The 18,858-nt window shown below is 43.7% G+C and overlaps 1 protein-coding gene across 4 annotated transcripts in view; it reads right to left on the bottom strand.

The window, feature by feature from the left end:
• Positions 1–658: 658 nt before the first annotated feature.
• OTUD5 (OTU deubiquitinase 5) overlaps positions 659–18,858 on the bottom strand; it is a 62,020-nt gene continuing 43,820 nt past the window's right edge. For 2 of the 4 annotated variants that reach the window (XM_034434058.3, XM_034434057.3), the window contains exons 3-9: positions 8,411–8,475; positions 7,453–7,609; positions 7,163–7,311; positions 5,343–5,528; positions 4,962–5,172; positions 3,187–3,300; positions 659–2,346 (exon numbers count right to left, since the gene is read on the bottom strand). In XM_034434058.3, the coding sequence (XP_034289949.1) occupies positions 2,225–2,346; positions 3,187–3,300; positions 4,962–5,172; positions 5,343–5,528; positions 7,163–7,311; positions 7,453–7,609; positions 8,411–8,475 (1,004 nt within the window). In that variant the 3' untranslated portion in view covers positions 659–2,224. The remainder of the gene's footprint in view (positions 2,347–3,186; positions 3,301–4,961; positions 5,173–5,342; positions 5,529–7,162; positions 7,312–7,452; positions 7,610–8,410; positions 8,476–18,858) is intronic. The other 2 variants (XM_034434059.3, XM_060683425.2) reach the window with 2 other exon arrangements.

An 18,858-nucleotide genomic window follows, 5' to 3' on the forward strand; every position in this document is an offset into this window, starting at 1 on the left:
TTGCCATTTTCAAGGAGATAGTCCTTATGGCACTAATGTTGAGAAACTCCTGTTATTTTCTAATATCCCGCCTCCCTTTTGCAAAGGAACAATGACTAATGGTACTGAGCATGGATATCCTCCATTTAATGCATCTCAAAACTATTTGATTGGTTCTACTAGATCAAAGTCGTATGTATATGCTTTTCTACTACGGACACCGATCTCACAGAAAGCGTGTTTTTGATCAATCCTTGGGTGGAACACGTGATCCTGCTGGAGAGACAGCCATGCGGTATTTTCATTTTCAGCAGGTAATCAATGGCTTCCCATTTCCTACTTGGGTGACTTAAAGAACTGCCCATCAAGGATCCCTAGAAAAGCAACCAGACTCATTGTCCCAAGGTGCTTTTTCAACCAGGCTCATCAACCAACCATAACCCCTCATTGGCAACAGAATAGTTTTCTGGAAAGCAAAAAACTCAACTGAGCACTTGAGAAATAGCAGCATAAATATTTGGTTTGTGTAGACTGTAAGAGCACCCATCTCATCTTTTCCAAATTCAGTTTCTCCCACCCCCTCCTCCAATGCAGAGAAGTTCGTCATCCGTTGTGCACAAACAAAAAAAAAAATTGAAGAAGAAAATACAATAAGAGAGAGAAAAGAGCGTGCAGGAGGTCAACTCTGCCTATATTTTTATTTCAGGCACCAAATACCACTTTTAGACCAGCCATCCGTGGAGTCTCCAGGATCCATCTTCTAAAGCAGCAGACGACTCCCCTCCCCACTTTTCAAAGATGCCTCTTTGAAGCATCAAGAGAGCAACAAATGGGGGGGCAGGAATGTCAGCTTATCTCTTGCCCCTCCAAGAATTTGGGACTCAGCATGAAAACGCAAGAGAAGCTGAACACATGGCTTCTTTACATCTGACTGTAAAGAAACACTTGTTCAGACCAAGGCTTGGACAGTAAAATGGCCACAATAGGTAGATTATAACTACATATGTAGTGAGGAAGACACCACACCTGGAAAAGGTAAGATTACCAGAAATACTTCCTTCCTTGGCTTTTTTTTTTTTTTTTTTAAACTTTCAAGCCAGTCCATCAACAGTCCAGGACCCAGGAGAGGCTCCCTGGTTTGAACCAGCCCTTAGAATGGGAGTCAAAGTCTATTTTTGCCCCCGGAGAGCTTGGCACGCCTCCATGTTAGCTGCAGCCTCCATCGCATTATTTTCTATCCAGAGTCCATTTGGTTCCCAGTTTCTTTTCCTCTCAGCGTTACCCTAAGGGCAGACCTGCTCAGGGGGGAGTCCTGACACTGACCGGTGAGCGGTGCCCCCTCTCCCTCTGCTGCTAGGCACAGGGAGAATCGAAAAGGCAGCAGCAAGAGGGACCAAGGCCAACGAAGCACAGCCACGAGAGCAGTTAGACCAGATAGCTGGACTAACCCATTGGCAATGGTGGAAGAAGTGATGCCTGCCGGGTGGTCAAGAGCCACATGTGAACAAAGAGATGGGTGGGAAGAGAAAGCGAGGCTATTGCACTGAGTGAAAAAGGGGACGGCATCTTACAGACAAGGGGGTGGGGACTTTTCTTTGGAGGAAGGCAGAATGATTTCAATGGCTGCAGGTTTAGGACCCGCTTTGCTGAAAACTTTTCCCTTAGGGCAGGGAATGTGGCTGAAAAGAGCAAAAAAACAAGTGGTGTCCTATCAACTCCTCTTCTCCTTGCCCCCAAATTACACGATTCCCCCACAGCCTCCAGGGTCAGGGAAACCAGCAGGCCCTACAGTGGCATTTTCCTTCTATTGAGGCAGCTACGCTCTCGCTCCACACGCCTAAAGCCAACGTCCGTTCTCCTCCCCTCCCCCCCGCTCCCCTCCCCCCCCGCAGGCAAACTCTACCCCTCCAATCCAAAGGGGGGAGGGCTCTCTTGAGGACCAGTTCAATTATTTCTTTTAATAATGAAAAACGGCAGATGAAGGGGAAGCCCAGCATGCCCCAGTTTGTGAGTGTTTCAGCTCCTTGTGGAAGAGGATCCTGTCCCTCTCTTGCACCTATCTGTTTCTCAGCGCACCAGAGGGGAGAGTCTTCTGCGGAGAGCCAAAAGTGGGGAGCAAAGGGGCAGCTGAAGGAGCCTTGATCAGCAGCAGTGGAGGAGGGGAGGGGTCCCAAGTGTTATCATCCTTCCTGCCAAAACATGCACCGAAGGGGTGTCAGGCGAGCGCAAGAGCTGGAACCAGGTATCAACTCTTGTCGGAACCACTGTCTCTGTGCAGGGCACCTTTCTTCATGCTTTCCAAGTACTCCTGTTGCGAAACGGCCAGCACCGAGGCCAGGATCTCATCGTCATCCCAGTCGCTCAGACCTGGCCAAAGACAGGCAAAAGGGCAAAACAGTCAAGGAGAGGAGAGCAGAATGAGGGAATCGTGTCTTATCAAATAAGCTTGGCTTTGCCTCTGCCAGCACCGTCAATGCTCAAGGATGGGAGCTGTACTTCTTCCAAACCTGTTTTGTACTGCCACGTCCCCTGTTCTTTTGACTCCTCTTGGCCACCATCCTCTTTCAGACACACAGTCAGTTTAGTTCCCCTGCCACAAATCTATTTCCACCACCAGCCCATGTAATGGCTCTGAACAGGGCTGCGGAGATTTTTCACGTTAACCACTTGCAGCTTTCCCGGATTCATTTGTCTACAGAGCCCACAGCCCCTGTGCTACTGAATTTGGGTGAGATTCCCATCCTTCCCATTTTTTAATCGGCTAAATTCTAAAACAAGTGTGATGCGCTAATGGTAATTACAACGGCCTTATTTTGACTATATTCTTCTTTTCCTATACCAAAAACAAAAACAGACAGACAAATGATCACCATCATGCTGTGGATAAATAAATATTAAGATTTGGTTGCCCTGGAAACCTGCGTGGCCGCAGCTGCTAGACAACGTCATCGTGTGTAAAAGCCAGCTGTTTTGTATAAAACCTGAAGAAGGGCAGTTTAAACCTTTACATCCAGTCCACAAGATTAAGGATCAAAGGTTGGGAGCATTTTAACATGTGAGATCCTGTAGAGTGAAACAAAAGGGAAGGACTATAACACTGGCATGGCTTTCAGCGCCAGAAGGCGTTGCTTTTTAAAGGTATGAAAGCTGAAAACCAGCTAATCCAAGATTCCAGTCATGCCTGCAGGGCAAAATGAGGGCACCTACCGAATGCTGTGGGCGACATCTGTTGCATTATTGCCCGGCACTCCAGGGCTGGATACAACGACACTAAGGGAGGGGTTACCCGCCCGCCGCCTGCAGACAGCTGGCTGCTTGTACCTGTGAGAGGTGGAAACTGCAAATGAAAACTTTGCATTGCAGGGTTCAGAACTGAGTGCCATACTGCAGCTGGTTATCTGAAGATTTGGAAGTTTACATAAGTTCAACTTTCTTTGAAGGAATGCCAACAATTGTTTTCTGCTGAAAAGTAGCACCTGCAAGATCTACATTCCTTGGAAATGCAAAATGTCTGTCACAACTTTGCAAGGCAGAAATTAGCATAGATAATGAGACAACATAGGATTCCTGAGAATTTCAACTTTCATTAAAAAAAAAAAAAAAAGAGTAGCTACCAATCCTAATGCAATGCACAAGGGTTAAAATACAGTGTGGATTCTGCCATAACACATAAATTATGACCCAAGTCCATTTACTGTTCTCTCTGCAATAGAATCATTCGAGGTGCTGTTTAAACTGTGGGTAGTTGGGTTGCACTGGTTGATTTTGCCACCCATAGGCCAGAAAACAAATTTAAAATTATGATTAAAATATCCCTTCCCAACAATGGCGATTCAGCAGAACATGGCTATGAAGATCTGCCGGGGAAGGGAGGGGACGCAGGGGGGGACGGGAGGACCTACTTTCTAACTACTAGATGTTTAAGCTATTCTTGACTCTGGGTTGTTCTGTTCTTCTGAATTGCCTTCTTTTAGTTTCTAACTCCGCAAAGCTAAATCTTATGTTAAAGTTATATGTGCTTAAGCATAAGATATTTTGGCTGAAAAGGGCATTATCTCCAACTTTTGTTCAAGTAGACTCTAACACACTATTATATTTTTATTAATATAGTTTCTCAAAGAGCTCAATTTAAAAGTGCCTGGCAATTTTCTGAATGTATGCAAAATTAGCTCTCTCATTTTCACTCCTGTCTAATCAGATTACCATCTATATGTTTTTCTCCAAACTGCATTGTCAGAATTTAAAACTGGTGGGAAGGATGCAGCTGTGAAGGAAGAAAGCACAGTGCTCTTCCAGTCACCCTTTGTGCCTTCAAAAGGAAGGTCCAATCTCTGTAAGTTAAGATATGTTATAGTTTGTTTAGTAGCATCTGTAGTATAGTTTTAATACTATTGCACAAGTAACTTGGTTCCTGGATGAAAACCCAGGGCAACTACTTCCTATGTAGGCAGGAAATTGACATGTTGCATAACCATCTCTGTCTTATGGCTGACAATTTAAAATACATAGAAGCCTTGTTCTCCCTCATCCCCAAAAAAACCTTGCAGGTGTTTTGTTATACTGAAATGATGTGCTGGCACTTGTTTGACATGTGTCTCAAGGAAAAGTCAACTTCTCAATTCATTTAGCAATCTTTTCGTGTAATGGTATGAGTGCCTCATGCCAGAAACATTAAGTGTCGGAAAACTTATGGTATGAAGAATTTAGGGATATTGCATGACAATACTGCAGTCTTATAAAATGAAGTAATCCAGGGAGATCCCAGACATTTTCGTAAGAGAATGTTATTTAACATTGGGAGGCCACAGGCCCTGTCTAAGGATCCTGTAAGAATCATGCTGCCAGACACTGCCCTATAATGTCCCAAACGCTACAAGCAAGGACATTATAGGGCAGTGTCTGGCAGCGTGATTCTTATAGCATTATACCCCAATCCACAGAATTATCTTACAGCGTTACACCCCAATCCACAGAGCACTCACCTGGAGCACAGGGCGAGGGGGGTTTGGTAAGTGCTAGGGCTGCAGTGCTTCCAGGAGAAGGGGGTTTGGCAGCATTCAGCTCATTGTGCAGGTCGGGGTGTTCTGGGGAAGAAGCTGAACTGCGCTGGCGTGGGGAACGGCCACTCCATTCTTCCAAGCCGCTCGCTGCGGCCGCCGTGGCAGAGCTGCAAGTAGCACTGGCTTTGCGGGGCTGAGGGAAGAAGAGCAGGGGCGCTTGTCAGGGGAGAATGGCCATTTTAAAAATTTCTGTTGCCAAAAAGGACTAGTTACTCATGCCCATGCCTACAGTCCTGCAGGGACCCCGAGGTATCCTGACAGCTCTTATTTGCCTCCTGTGCAAAAAAAAAAAGAGAGCCAAACCTGTCTGGCCTGCTTTTCCTGGTCACGAAGCCACTGCAAATAAGACTCTCTGGCAACCTGTTCTTCGATGGCCTCATTGGTGGCTTCCCAGTCGGTCGCTCGCTTTTTATCCTCCAACATCTGCTGCTCGATCCAGGACTCCTCTGAGGTCTTGATGGCATTCTTCATCAAGGACTGCTCTGCATACTGCAAGGAGCAAAAGGAGAATTTAGCAAGCCCATCGCAGTCCCAACAACCCGAAGCCTTTTCTGCCCCCCCCCCCCCCCTTTTAAACAGAGAAACTGCAAAATGTGAGTATCCCTCCAAATACCAGCACTGGGGCAGAATGGGAAGCATTTCCCCGGTGGTCCCCTACGGAGAACAGACAACAGGCAGGTGCTCAGTTTCTCCCCGATACAGGGAAGAGATGGATTAAATTGCCATAAACAATATAGAAACAGCCTTGGAGAATGGTTGCTTTGCTAGATCTGGGAAGGAGACAAATGGTCATCTCCTAGCACAGTGTTTCTCAACCTTGGCAGCTTGAAGATGGGTGGACTTCAACTCCCGGAATCCCCCAGCCAGCAGAGAAACACTGTCCTAGCAGCTGAGGGGCCAGGCTGAAACAGTTTCTAAAACATGGTAGCTTGAAGATATGTGGACTTCAAATTTCCAGAATTCCCCAGCTGGCATGAGAGGATGTGCTAGAGCTGCTTGGCCAGGTGGTTACTTGGGAAGTGTATAGAGATATCCGGATGACTATGGTAGTAGGCCTGATTTGAACAGATTCTCTTGTCCCTATAGGATGTGGGATCTACGCACTACAGCAGTGTGTTTCTCAACCTTGATGATTTTAAGATGTGTGTACTAGCTGGTGCATGTATGAACATGCTGGCTGAGGAATTCTGGGAGTTGAAGTCCACACATCTTAAAGTCATCAAGGCTGAAAACACTGCACTAAAGCTTCAAAAAGAGCTATCTGTTTCAAAATGTATTTCTGAAGACAGAAAAAGTAAGGTCAAATGAATTTTTATCAAATGTGACAAAGCTCTATTGGAGCAACTGTTTTATTCTTTGGGAAAGAGGTGCATATGTTAAAGCTCTCCCAAATCCCAAGCATCCTTCACTCCGAATGTTGCTGTCAATATATATTTTTGAATGAGACAGAAAGGGAAAATAGTAATATAATGATTACAAGGAAAATAATTATAAGATAGCCATAGTTAAGTACTTGAATTAAGTTAAAATTCCATCAAAATTAGAGTTTGCCTAGGGTTTAGCTATTACTTAATCTTAGACATGCCCATTTTTGGAATGCAGCTCCAAAAGTCAAACGTAAATCTTAGACTCAGGGGTGGGCTGCTGCCCTTGTAACAACCGGTTCGCCCAGAACCGTCAATGTGATTGCGCGCGTGCATGCTCTCGCTTCTCTCTCTCTCTCTCACCTTCTGCACATGTTCACATCAAAAATCTGGTGATTATATAGGACATGATAGCCCCAGGGCGGGGCCAGCCCTGGTCGGAACTACTGGTTCGCCTGAACTGGCGGCGGCAGCCCACCACAGCTTAGATCCCCCCAAATGTTGTGTGTCCATATTGGAAAGTTGTTTTCCCAAAACACACTATGCAAGTTTCTCATAACCCTCCTGACTTATAAAATTCTCTTTGCCCCAATCTTCCAAAGCCGGGCCGTGGCCACGTTCCTGGCTATTATCCCGGATAATAGTGAAGCTAGTAGTCCAGGTCATGAAGAACGAGAATTGGAACAGGACATTGGCCACTAACTTTTTGCCCATCCTAAAAAGCCTCCCCCCCCCAGATGTCAACCAGGAAAAACTCACCCCTGGCTTGAAGGAGGGCAGCCCTAGTCCCACCCCAATGGTAGCCTTGTTGGGGTTCACCACGGAGTTGTAATGTATGTTGCGGTGATAGCTCACCCGGATGGGTTCATCCTCATTCTGATGGATGCCATGGAAAGTATTGATGGGCTCTGGAAGGGAAAAAATGGCAGGACAGGATGGGTGACCTTGGCTCTTCTGTAGGACAGGCAGGGAAGCAACAACCCCACTTGCCCGGATGGATGTTCAGAAGAATCAGGGATGCAACTGAAACAGGGGACAGGTGCCTATACCTGTGCCATACTGGTAAACCTCCACAGGTCGGTTGTACATCTCTGCCATAGCCTGCATCTCAATATGGTTGCCATGACAGTTGTTTTTCCGTTTGCGATTAATGTAAGTGGTGAAATCTTCTGTCACGTAATTGGAGAAGTAGTCGGCATTCTTCATCTGAAATGAGGGAGGGCCTCAAGATGAGACGGAAGCAGACAGACTTCTCAGGTGGGCAAAAGAAGCAAGGGCAAGACAGTAAATTTCCAAAGAAGGGCTCTCAATATAAATCCTTGACGCTTTATCCAGTCACTGAAAAAAGGGCTCCCTTGACTCCCTGATCCTGGAGTATCACTGGATCTCAAGCAGTGGGAGTCATGTTTAAACAAGGCCACCTGTATAACTGACTTAATCCAGAGACATAGGAACTATTTGGGGGGAGGAAAGGGGGAAGCAGCTTCTCCTCCAGCATACCCAAAGTAATTTTGCAGAATCGTTTCCCTTTCGATGAGATTGTGCAAGGCCAGTGCTGCCCCTATCGCTTGCAAGCCATTCACAGATGGCTGCCTGAACCTCAACCTTTAGAAGCAGCTGGTTAATACAGAGATTTAGTCTTGACACCTTTTGATCTGCGCTAGCAAATTTGGGGGTGGGGGAGGGGGGGGAGGGGGAAACAGGAATGGTTTGGGTTTGTTCTTAACAGTGAAATGCGGCTATGAGTTGCAGACACAAATTAAAAAAAGGGAGGCCTTTTTTTTCACTGGCCGGATAACTGATGACTGTAGTAGCAGATACAGAGCTTCAGGTTTCAGGGGAAATTCCTGTGCAGGAAAGAGGCCCTTTTTCCAGAGACAGCTGCCCAGGAGCCTAACCTGATCTGCCCTGGTTCTTGCCAGGATGCCTGACAGCTGCAGTTCTGAATGTCAGACTCAGAGATGGCGGTGGAAATCTGCCCTCCACAGCACTCCCGCTCTAACTCACCAAGTAGTCCATGCAGTGCTTCCTGACCACTTCGTGCATGTCTTGGTCACCGTATACCTGGTCAGCTATGAAAAGAAAACAGGAGAACAGTGTCAGTGCAACATCACACTTGGCTTCCCAAGAAAGGCCTAGAAAAACTAGGTGCAGAAGACTAGGCCTCAATCCCCTTTTTCCTTGCATCTAATGGTGTCGTATCTTCCAGGCCACCAGTTTTCTGACTCTATGTATGCTACTCAAAGATCCTGAAGAACGATCAATTAGAGTAAAAAATCGAGGTCTTTTGGAATCTGCAGCCAAGAAGGCCTCAACCTCAGGTCAATTTCTTGTTATTTTTTTTAACTGGGATGGAAATTCAGTTCCAGATTTTTTCTGAGCAAAGAAACAAGCTTTTATTTTTTATTTCTTTTTTTTTCTTTTTTTAAAATACAAGTTGTGTAGCAGTACAGCAAATCAAGGGAGAAAGAAATAAGAGATGCTGTAAGAGACATTGGCTTGTCTCCTTCTCCTAAATTGAAATGCAAAGTCAGCAACCATTTGGCTTCTACAATTCAATACTTTCTTAAAGGCAAGTACCACCAATCCCATGTCTCATTTTGAGGGATTTGGTTGATCAAATTCTACAACTTCCATCACGGTTCAAATCCCCTCATGGCAGATAAACATGGAATTAGGGGTGTGCCTTTATAGTATGCAATTTTATTCTACTAGTACCATCTGCAACACATCTTTGTTATATGTTTCGTTTAACCCACCATCAGTTAAGAAACATTTGATCAGGGACATCCATTAAACTGAAAAAGATTTGTTTCCTCTTTCCTCTAGTACTAAATTAGTTTCCCCCTTTTGCCATAACTTTACTCTTCTACGTGCAGTTCAAAAATAAGTCAAACTAAATCTTTCACTGAGTAATCTAGCAAACAAAACCTGAAAGCTCTGGTTCCATTCTTCATCAACTAAAACCACAATGAGGGAACGAATGAAACTGTAATGAAACTGATAAGAGGTGCTGAAAAGGCGATGAAAAGCAAGACAAAGCAGCTTTCCCATCTTAAAATGGAAGTCTCTGCAGGTTAGATAGAGATGATTCCAGAGACAAGTGAGGAAAAAGCTTATTGATGCAAAGTTCAGGAGGATCACGCAAAATGAGAAGCAGGCCAAGGAATATTTCTGGAAAATAAATGTTAGGCAGCACCATAGCGTATCAAAGAAGCATTTACAGAGAAGTGCCAACACTTCTTCCTATTCTGATTTGTTTAAACAGTTTCTACTTCCGTATCCTGCTGCAACTGACATAACAGAATTTAACTAAATTATTGAATTAACGTAATTCAATTAGTAGCACTAGATTTGGGAAAGTCGCTCTCATTCAGACTGTTTTGGAAAAAAGAGATTCCAAGTTCTGTTCATATCAAAGCACAAATGCACGGTTCAAGTATGTTTTGTGAATCAGGAGCAGTCAAATCCAAAGAAAATGGGAAATGGGATCACAAATAAAGAGGAATTCCTGGAGAATCCAAATAAACACAGCAAAATCAGTGTGAGGGATTTCTTTGTTGAGCTATATGTACTTTTGTATCATACCCTACAATTGTTGGTGCAAAAGGTGGCAATATGGTCTTATTCTTCAGTCAGTTGGGCTGAAGAGGTGAGAAGAGAGACCACCGGGGCCTTAAAATAAAAAATAATTTTATTTTTATAGTTTTGCAAAAAGAAAAAAAAGAAAAGAAAAAGAAGTTGGACTTGAAAACTTCTATGTCTTGAAGCTCATTTCAGAGGGGCAGTCTTGGCGCAGGGGTCTTTAGCAAACTGTAAAACGGGGTCTCATGCACTCTTTGCAGACCACCCACTCATTCTCTACAGGAGACAGAAGGAACTACAGGTATCCTTAACTTACAATTGTAATTGAGGCAGGAGTTACCGTTGTAAGTCATGCCAGTCATTAAGTGGGCCACCATCCGATTGTACCTGATTCTACAACCTTTTTTTGCAGTGGTTGTTAAGTGAATCATTAAGCAAATGTGATGGTGGTGAAGTGCAATGTGTGTGTGTGTGGGGGGGGGGGGTTTGTTTTTTGTTTTGCTGGAAATTGCAGTCACATGACACTGCAAACAGCCATAAGTGTGGGTTGGTTGTTGAGCACCAAAAATACAATCATCTGAGAGAGAGTGTGTGTGTACACACATCAGAACTTCAAATCTGGGTTGTAAGTAGCCCCGTGTATGTGTGTGTGTTTGTGTATTGTAACTTTGAACAGTTGCTAAGCGATGGTTGTAAGTTGAAGACTACCTATAATAAGGAGATATCCTCAACCACGCAGGCACTACTTTGCTGCAGCCTTTTTCCAGGTACCTTTAAGTACAACTCTCATTAACAACTCCGATTAAGGACTGTGGGACGATGAGTTCAACAGTCTAACATTGGTGGAAAGCAAAGCCTAGGCGACAACGCAGTGTGTTAAGAGCTTGTAAATTGCTGTAGCAATGGTGAGGGAGAATTTGGTCTTTTGCATCTTTCCATTCAGTGGAGCTGGCATGGCAGGGGAAGAACAAGGGGAGCAGAGGAAGCAAATCTTCAAAAACAGGGAAAACTGCATGACCAACCCTCTAGGATAAGACCTATGGACTCCTTCCTCAATGGCATCAGGTTCCACCATGCCTGCTTAATACCTCTGCCTAAATCCTTATAAACCACAATCCCTCCCATGCCTTCTGCCCTCCCTGTTTGCTTCTCTTCCTGCCTTCACAACCACCTAGCAGATCTGCCATTGCTTCAGGCATAGACAAGACTCTTTGTGCAACTCCTCTGAAGCTGCCAGGAACCACAACATCCTCATGGGGTATAGCTGGAGCAAACAGCAACAAACACCGCCACCCACCCCCACCCTCATTTGAAAGGCACATCAATGAGAGTAGGTGTAAAGCAGAAGGTTGTTGTTGTTCTTGGGCGGGCCAGGCCAAGGTCTTTTGAAGAGGTTTAAATAAAAGTTGTGCCATCTTCCACGTGCTCAACTGCAAACTAAATTTAAGTCATTCAGAGATCCAATCCTTACTGAAATGCATAGCTCCGAGTCGTTTTTGGAGGAGCATGGGACAACCGCTCCCTGAATTCTACCCTTGTTGCTTAAGGTAGCTTCATCTGAGAAGTCAAGTGATGCACTAGCCAGCTTTCTAACACCAAACATTCTCTCTTTGTATTTTTTTAAATTTATGTTATTGACTGGTTTACATTGTGAACTGCAGAGAGTCACTTGGGAGTTGGGTAGCATCAAAATTAAAGTAACTAAATACATACATAGGCATCTACTGGTAGTCCTTATTTAGCAACCACAATTGGGACCAGCAACTTGGTTGTTAAACAAACCGGTCACTAAGTGACCGTGCTCTTATTTCAGTTTTCCTTTGATTTACAGACTTGCAAAGTCCGTAAAGTTACTTTTTCATCTTTGTCATAACTGTGAATGGTTGCTAAACAAGGCAGTTGCTAAATGGGGACTCCTTGTACAATCCTCAGGGGAGAAAAAAACCCTGGCCGGATTCAGAATTTAGCAGGGTAGGAAAGGCAGAATAGCCAGGAGAGTGGCACATCGCATGACAATAACATGGTGTTACTGAAGGCACCCCATCCTCAAAGCCACTCTTACGCCAGTGATGTTCTGGAACTTTCTGTACAGTGGAAGAGAGAGGAGACAGGAGCTATTAGATGTGTTCTCTCTCAAAGACCCCAATGGGAGACACCTGGTCTCATTAGAGCTGTATCCACCCATTCTGTTACCATCCTCTAATCAGGTAGCAGTGACAAAGCAACAGTCAAAACGATATTGCTCAAAAACATTTTGGCGGGCTGCTGCACACTGCATCATGGGAGCAAGTGACTCATCTCTACCCCCCTATGTAAACAAGGATGTGGTTTCTGATGTGGAGAAGTAAAGCCAGCAGTTCCAGCAAATCACATGGGACATGGGCTTTTCTCCGAAACTGGGGTTGCGGTTATGCTAAGCTTCGGTTTTGTTGGTGAATGTGCACACTAAACGCAGATGCACCAACTAGGGTTAGAAATAGAAGAAACAGGTATCACTGGGACTTTGGACCTCTGCACTATCTTCCAGGCCATGCTTGGGGTTTTGTTTTTTTTAAAGAGGTCTCTGTGATGCTATTCCCTCAGCCAGACGCTTAAAACACAAAGGAGGAAAAGCTATGGAAAATAAAGAGGAATGTTAAGGATCTCGTGGTTACATTAAACAACGTGACAGCAAAAGTGCTGAAGAACAAAAGCTTCTGACTTTACGTGTTCCTTTTTCAGTTCTTTTACTTTCCAAGAATCCTTCTTACCTCAAGAACTGATCTGTTTCTAGAGAAAACTGCTGGAATAGACAATTGTGTAAATGAAACACTTCACCAAGCATTCACCAGTATAAACTATGTTATCTGCAGATATCAAGAATACCATTCTAACCCAAAACGTTTTTTTAACCAGAGTAGGCAGCCTTTCCCTAAATCCTGAGGTCTTGGACTTCAACTCCCACCATTCCAACCAGCAATAATATCCCAGTAAAACAAATGTGTATCAAGGGCACAAGGGTGAAGAAGTCCAAGCTTTACAAAAGGTTGACCACAATCCCATTGTATCGTCTCTTATCTGCACTTTCAAAACGGTTGAAATTCAGAGAATTTCAGGAGTAGCGCTGCCGATTCAGTGTGTGTGCAAAACTGATCGAGATGCTCCTCAATCCTGATTAGTTGATATTGCCACACATTTGCATTAGTTTTGAAAGACCTGGGAAGAAGCAGTTAAGAGCTAATGTGACTTGCTCACACTTTTTTCATCATCAAGCCAAGTGCTAACAAGCTGATCCATCTTGCTTAATAATTATTTGAGAACACCGAGCAGCGCAATGAAACTGTCCTTTAAGGCTAACTGATCAGTAGCCAAGTCACCAAGCGGAGGATCTCTTGAGTAAACTGATGTCAAAGCTAGTCACATCAGCGTTGAGTCCCGCAAGTTCAAGCCATCCTTTTACACTGATCTGATGAAGGTAACTTTTGGCCACAGGATTCTGAATATTGTCTTACGATCTTCAGAGAGGTGCGCTATTGTTTTGCCATCAAACAGCGTTATCTGCGCATGAGCACAAATGGTCCAGGGGAAACCCCGAAAATTTATAATCAGAAATACTTCTTTTGAAAAATCAAGGGGGAAAATCCCCAAAGCATTCCAATGAAGGCCAGAGGTAGAATGAAGAATGCAGACTTGGAGGTCAGACAACAAAGGGGAAGAAGTGGAAGAAGCTTTCCTGATCAGAAACATTGGGCACTCCATTTCTGGGTGTCCTTTTCACTTGCAACACTGTCTTATGAGAATGTATTTTTTTCTGGGTTGAAGTAAATTACATTAAAATGGGAAGTAGAGGCAAGTGACTAATCTCCAGAAGATCAGCTACATTGCAGTTCAAAGAAACTCAATGCTCTTTGGGCTCTAAAAATTCTCAGCCTACACCATAAAATTCCCCAAAACATTTAAAAACAAATTAAGCAAGGTGTTAGATTTAGAAGGGAGACTATCTGCGTTAGATAAAGCACATGAAAGGTTTTTTTGCAGTGAGTTACTAGTAGATAAATTAGAATACATCAGTACAGTATATCATTGCTTTCTTGAAAAGCTCTTTCCCTCCCTGGATTGATTGATTGATTGATATAAACAAACAAACAAAACTATTTCAAGGATCAAGTTGAACCATTCAGTGAACTTATTTTACTTCCTTTATTTATCCAAGTGATAAAAGAAACCCCCAAACCTGTGGTTAGGGAGTCAAGTTCTATCTCATTCAAGGAACCAAGTTATCTTTATTGATCAAATCCCTTGTCATTCTCCTTCCCCATTCAATAAAGGCTAAGGCCACAGCTTGCCAGTAAAACATATGTGGCTTTGCTTGCAAAATAAATAAATAAATAAATAAATAAATAAATAAATAAATAAATAGTTGATTGAATTGAATAAAATCGGGATTGACTCTCAGCAGTTTACAACAAACAAAACATATAATAAAATCAAACAATGGAACAGTATTATAATAAACTATAAAAATGCAGGACCCCAAACACTTTGCTGAAGAATTCCATCTTCAAAATTATCCTGAGATTCCAGGCTGGGACTGGCATCCTTCTAATCCATTACTTTTTGCATTTCTATTCAAAAGTTGCAGAAGTAGATCTGGCAAGAACTTCAGAATTTGGGACTACGGTATGTAAAAGCAATTGCACAAATTTATTATTGGAAGGTACCCCTGTGAACAGTATCATCAGAGAGTGCAGATTGTGAGGGTTGTTTTCCATGGACTGGACATGCCACAGTTTAGAAGATAACTACAAAATACTTTACTGTAGCGCACAACTTTCCCAACCATAGGGTGCTGTTTAACTCCACCCTCCTAGGTTTCGCAAGTTGATGTACCCACACAAGTAAGACCATGTAACAAATAAAAGTCTTAAAGCTTATAAAGCATTCAACCTTTGTCTCCCCCCAAAAGTTATTGCCGTTGTTGGGATTAGGTGTTGCTTCAAGGTGGTTACGCCCAGGGGTGGGTTCTACTTACCTTTACTACCGGTTCGCAACGGGATCGCACTCATGCACACCCTTCGTTCACGCATGACTTGCTTCTGCGCATATTGCTTCTGATGACATCAGGGTCAGTGGGCGGAGCCTCCTGCCAGTTTTACTACCGGTTCTATAGAACCAGTCCGAACCCGGGGCAACCCACCATTGGTTATGCCTCTGCTGGCTGTTACCAAGCTCCAGACCAAGCTCTAAGCCAAGCTCCAGGCAGGAAACACACCACAATGGGCTGCTTATTGCAGCTTGTGGTCTTGGCAATTGACTGATAACTTTCTTACTTGCCTATAATCATTGTATATTCCCAGACTGTGCTTCCTGCTTGTATGCTTGTTATCTTCTAATCCCCTTTTTCTACACATGCACACTTTTGTAGGTTAGGGAGATAGATGGGTTGAAAGTTGCGTATGAGCATTGGCATGTTCCTAAAAACACCATAAGTGTGGCTCAATTAGCTTGACACCTGAATACTTGTGACTAAACTGGAGTGGGGGAAGGAAGAAGGAAGGAAGGAAGGAAGGAAGGAAGGAAGGAAGGAAGGAAGGAAGGAAGGAAGGCATGCCTGGATGGATGAGCCTATCTCCTTTCAAGGTTTTGGAGCCTGTAAACCTTTCTCTTTGGGAGAAAGCATGGGCTTAGCCTGAGAGAAATGGGGAGTGGGAAATATTTTTGCCTCGTTGTAGCTGCTTTCTCCAAATGGAGACAGCCACCTCAGCATCATTCCTTCACACAAATAAACCTGGACACACTGAAGGAAAGGCATCACTGACAGAAGATGCACAATTGCCTCAGGAGTGAAACTTTCTTGGATATCCTTGCCTAGTCTGGCACCTTCCCAATATGTCCTAGTTTCATCTCTAGAATTGCCAGCTAGCACAGCCTTTGGAGAAGGCTGATCCTGTAGGTTGATCCAGGGTGTAATACTGTATGCCCTTCTAACACCATTGTTGGCAAACATGTTCAAAAGGCACCCAATGGGAAGGGCACTTTTAACTTCTTACCTCTTGACTGAAAACCTAACAGCAGGGAAGAAAATATTTCAGCAAGAAGGTTGAAACAATCCACCAAACGGTCCTGTTTGAAGGGTTCAAGAGCAAACAAATATCGGTACACTTTTTTCTTGATCTCTGTGTAGCACTCTTCAGGGGATTTACCAGTTCAAGCCCAAACACATGTTTTAATACCACTCTCTAATATCAGGCCCAACCCGCATTTTGAGAGCATCTACTTGGGAGGAAGGCTTGAGTATGCTTTTTATACTACAGCCAATTACAGAGACACACATGATGAAATGGGCTGTGGTCTAACATTTTCTTGAACTAATGTCATACAAAGGTCAGAGGTTCGAATCCCTATAGGTCTCCTGCGTGAGCAGGGGGGGTTGGACTAGATGACCTCCATGCTCTCTTCCAACTCTGTTACTGTTACAATGGGAAAAGACTGGTTCATGCCACAACAAATTAATTAATCTTTATAGGGCCACGTGGTTGTTCTTTATGTTGCAACATGCCTCCCCCTTGAAATGGTTAAAACAATTGCAGCTCCATGACATGACATGACATCCAGGAAGATGACAATTTTTCACTTTCCTGTTTTTTTGACAAACACATACAAAAAGATCCTATCATCCTTTCCACTTACCCTATCCCGCCCACAGTTGCATGCATGCGTCTGCGTGTGTGTGTGTGTGTGTGTGTGTGTGTTTCCCATGTCATATTTTCCTGTCTACACATTCTTTAACATGGTCACGTTTCGCTTCTCCTGCAGCTGTGGATAAAGAGCCACTTCAGAGAGAGTGCATGAAACTGAATGAAGCTGGGGAAACTAACAAGGGTTTTATCCATAATCTCTGGGAAAAAAAAGAAAGAAAAAAAAAAAAGACAATTTGGAGGTTTGGGTCTGTGATCGTGTCTCCGTAAAGGTGATTTTGAAATTTCTTTTTCAGGATTTGGGATAAGAGAGAGGTAATATTGTGGATGATATTCAGAATTCTCAGCCATATCTAGAAGAGATCAAGTTGGAAAAGTTGACTTCAGCATTACTGGGCAGGCTGATTTTGTTCCAGTTTTAAATCTCCTCTTCTACTACATGGCAAGTAAGAGCTTCAAATAACAGGTTCCACAAACGTCTTCGATAAAATAGTAATGTACACACATTCCAAGTTGGAGATTCCCTGTAATACCCTTATTTCATCAGTGAGATTTCCCCACCAATTTTCTGCCTGTTTTTTGTTTTTAAAAAAACCCCTTGTTTTACATAAACATTTTGGGTGTAAAAAAGAGAACAAAGCCGAGCATTTATTGTCTTTAAGCTACATTAGCTGCCATGCTAATTTTTTTAAAAAAAATAGTGCGTAGGAGTTAAAACATACAACAAAAGGGGAACCTAACTTTACACTAAAGAACCTAAGGTGGGAAACCTGAGTGTATTTTGACAGAAACTGAAACTATTGGTTGCAGCCAACTAAGCTCTTTGAAAATGGGATTCCCACAGTACCTCCCACACTGGTGGCCTCTGCTGTAAGATGGGAAAGGAGGGGACAGGACAGGCAATTAAAGTGGGCTGCAGGCAGCCACATCATGGCCTCCTCATAATGACGGCAACAAAACGTCAGTAAGCAAAGGACACCTGATTTAATCTGTGCCTCAAGGTTTTGAGCTCTGTTCTTGTTTAGTTTTCTTTGTATTATCTCCTTTTCAGTTCTTTGCCAAGGACGTTGGCAGATAATTATTGCTACTTGGAAGATTTTGAAGAATAGTACTGCTGGAAATTCCTATACAGTAGTCCTCGACTTACAAACGTTCATTTAATGATCATTTGAAGTTACAACGGCACTGAAAAAAAATAACTTGTGACAGTTTTTCACACTTATTGTCAAGGCTGATTCAACTTTCACCTATATTCTGCTTTGCTTGCAGCTTGCCCAAGAATAGGTGGGTGGGTGGATTGGAATGCCAAGGGGGGGGGGAATGGCCTTCCAGCATCGATGGTTCCCGTGTGCCAGCTCCCCTCCACTATAGGACACCCAGAGTAAATGCCACAGCGTGATCAGCTGGTTTTCGAAACAAAATGAACAGAAGAGATTGGTGGACGTAATGGACTGTGGGTGGCCTGTGGGGAAAGGGGAAATGAATTATGCGTGCATTCATGTAGGAAGCTCAGAGCTGGTTTTGTTTCTTCTGTGCAATGTGGAATTTATTCAGTAAAGTTTATATTCTTGGTTTGTAGGAAGTTAGCACCCACCCCTTTCCTAGAAGAATGAAATATTTTAGGGAACATTAAAAAGGCAGAATATTATCTTTCCCTGGATGAGAAATGGAGAAGCATGTTTTAAAGACGAAGCAGCTCCCATCTTCCTGCCCCCACCCTTTGTCAATGGGCCAGAGGCAGAAACCCAATCCTTTGTCAATGGACCATCATCTGCAACACAATAGGACCCATCTAGCAACTGAAACTAACACAATAGGACCCATCTAGCAACAGAAACTTACCACATGGCATCTGGGAAGATTACATCAGCCAGCAAGGCTAGCTAAGAGCCCCACCCCCTGGGAGTCTGACAACCAATCAGGATACTCTTTTGGGGCCCCAGGAAGTTCAAAAGCCAGAGAGGGCATAAAACCCGGGGACTCGCTGTATCTCGCTCCTTTTCTGTTCAGGAACTCAAACCATGTGATCCTGTCCACCATTAAACCATCTTTCCAAGCAGTCTCCATGTTTCCAGTGACTTTTCCCCCACTTGGAGCTGAACCCAGGAGGATGTTTCTTCCTACAGGTTAAAATAATGTCCCAGGAGTTTCTTTTTCTGGATTCGCCAACTGGACAGTTGACACTTATGGCTA

This window comes from Pantherophis guttatus, chromosome 2, assembly GCF_059756535.1.
Source record: "Pantherophis guttatus breed Tessera chromosome 2, ASM5975653v1, whole genome shotgun sequence".
Lineage (NCBI taxonomy): Eukaryota > Metazoa > Chordata > Lepidosauria > Squamata > Colubridae > Pantherophis > Pantherophis guttatus.